The sequence below is a fragment of the Trypanosoma rangeli genome (assembly GCF_003719475.1).
Source record: "Trypanosoma rangeli strain AM80 chromosome Unknown Tra_15.4_contig_00791, whole genome shotgun sequence".
NCBI lineage: Eukaryota > Euglenozoa > Kinetoplastea > Trypanosomatida > Trypanosomatidae > Trypanosoma > Trypanosoma rangeli.
In genome coordinates, this window is record NW_021706519.1 from 1,986 (window position 1) to 4,066 (window position 2,081).

General features: G+C 60.7%; 1 protein-coding gene across 1 annotated transcript, besides 1 other annotated feature; it reads left to right on the plus strand.

The window, feature by feature from the left end:
• Positions 1–757: 757 nt before the first annotated feature.
• Positions 758–1,645, plus strand: TraAM80_10102 (surface protease GP63; the record flags this gene model as incomplete). Its single annotated transcript, XM_029386748.1, has 1 exon — positions 758–1,645. One exon carries the CDS (start codon positions 758–760, stop codon positions 1,643–1,645), a length of 888 nt encoding a protein of 295 aa, XP_029233449.1.
• An 86-nt stretch (positions 1,646–1,731) lies between these two features.
• Positions 1,732–1,758: a microsatellite.
• Positions 1,759–2,081: the final 323 nt, after the last annotated feature.

The following is a 2,081-nucleotide window of genomic DNA, read 5'->3' on the forward strand; positions in this document are numbered from 1 at the left end:
GAGCACTACAACTGCAAAGGCATTCAGGGCATGGAGCTGAATGACTTCAACGGGGGACGGGACGGGGCTGGAGTCGCACTGGTCACAGCGCAACGCGAAGGACGAGCTGATGGCTCCGCTCGGGGGTGCCGGCTACTACACGGAGCTGACGCTGGCCGCCTTCGCCGACTTGGGCTACTACAAGGTGAACTGGGCGATGGCGGAGCGGATGGGTTGGGGCAGGCAGTTCGGGGTGTGACCTGCTGGAAAAGAAGTGCTCTGAACTCGTGAGTAAATACCCCAAAATGTTCTGTGAACGGGGCGGTCCCCACCTGCGCTGCACGTCGGATCGGTATTTCAACGGAACGTGCGATTCGAACATCATTGAAATGTCACCGAATGGACAAAAGGACGTGTGCTTAACGGTTGCGGCTTTGGTGCCGAGAGAAGACTTTAAATACGTCTTTAAGCAGGAGGTGCCGCGGCGGGGGAATAGAGGTTCACAGCGACATCAAAGAAGTACGGCCAAAAAACTGCCTAATCCCACGTGGTGCCTGGACAGGAAGCTTCCACCCAATGAGGAGGCGGAGGGGGAGGAATACGAACAACCAGCTGCCGTATACGCAGAGGTGATGTGTACCGGAGGAGCGTTCAGACTGAAAACAGGGAGTGGGGTGTTTTATGGCAAACGTGCAATGCCGGAGAGACAGTCATCGGGAGCCGCACCACTTCCAATACGAGGAATGTCATCTGCCCTGAATACGCGGAGGTGTGCACGATGTCCATCAACGGCAGCAGCCTTCTCCCAGTGGTTGAATGGGACGGCAAAGAGAAGGCGTGGAAGGGAACAGTCCCTGCGGAAGAGCCAGACCTTGCGCCGTCTGAGAGTGGTCCTGTTGATAGGCCCAACAGCGGCAGCAGTGAGCAGTCTGGACGCCCACCGTCAACGCCTTCTGCTCCTGGCGGTGGTGACGCGGCCGGTGACGGTGGAACTGGCAACAACGGCCCGGAACGCGGTGCCCCGCCGAGGGAGAAGGAATCCATTTCTGTGGCTCCGCAGGGGGCAGGCAACGGGAGCGAACACCACGAGAGCAGCCACGGCATCACCAGCGGTGGTGATGCGAGTGGTGGAGGGGCCCATGGTGAGGGCGGAGAGTTGCCGTCAGTTGTTGGCGGCGAGGTGAGCCCTCAAGAGGTGTCTGGGGGGCGGCGGGACCACGCGACAGGCAGCAGAGATGCACCGCCACCAGCACCAGCGACAGGGGAGAGCACGGGGGATCAAAACGCACCACAGACAGAGACAACTCCGCAGCACTCGGCATCACGTGAGGAGCCTTCACCGCCACTGCCGGAGTCAGAGGGAACTCAAGAGGAGGGGGACGCCAACGCGGAGTTGCCCCACAGCGAATCCGCTGTCGCACCGGGTGCCGCAGCGAATACTTCAACTGGGAGTGAGGCGGAGACACCCGAACCAACTCTTTCTGCAGGTGGTGTTGGTGCTGTCGGTCCTCAGCCTGAAGGGCCCTCTGCGGAGGCCGGCAACGGCGCTGCCCAGCCCAGTGCCACTGAGACACCGGACGGGCACCACAGCGAAACTGCCACCAACACGCCGCCAGGCAGTGCGAAGGAAACAACGACACCGCCAGCTGCCGACGCCGTCCACTAACGACGAAGGCGACGCATGGCGACAGTGACGGCGGCACCGCGGCCTCGCACTGCACCTCCCCCCTTGCGCTGCTTCTTCTTGCGTGTGCGGCGGCTGCTGCGATGGCGGCGGCGTGAGGGAGCCGTGCGCAGCTCCTCCGTCCCTTCGTTATTTCTCTCTTTTTGCGTGTGTCCTCCTGCACGGACTGTCGCCCTCGCCCCACCCCACGAGGCACACACGTAATGTGCTCATGCATACACGCACACTCATGCAGGCCCGTTGGTTTTTAATTTATTTTGCTTTCAACGCGCTGCCGCCGTTCTGCTTGGCTGCATGGGTAGAGCACCGTAACTGTTTTTATCATTTTAATTGTTTTCGTTGCTTTCGGTGGGCGGCCTCTTTCTCCCTCCTTCTTCCTGGATTGGGCTGTGCGGGAGGAGAGGGAGTGTGCGTGTGT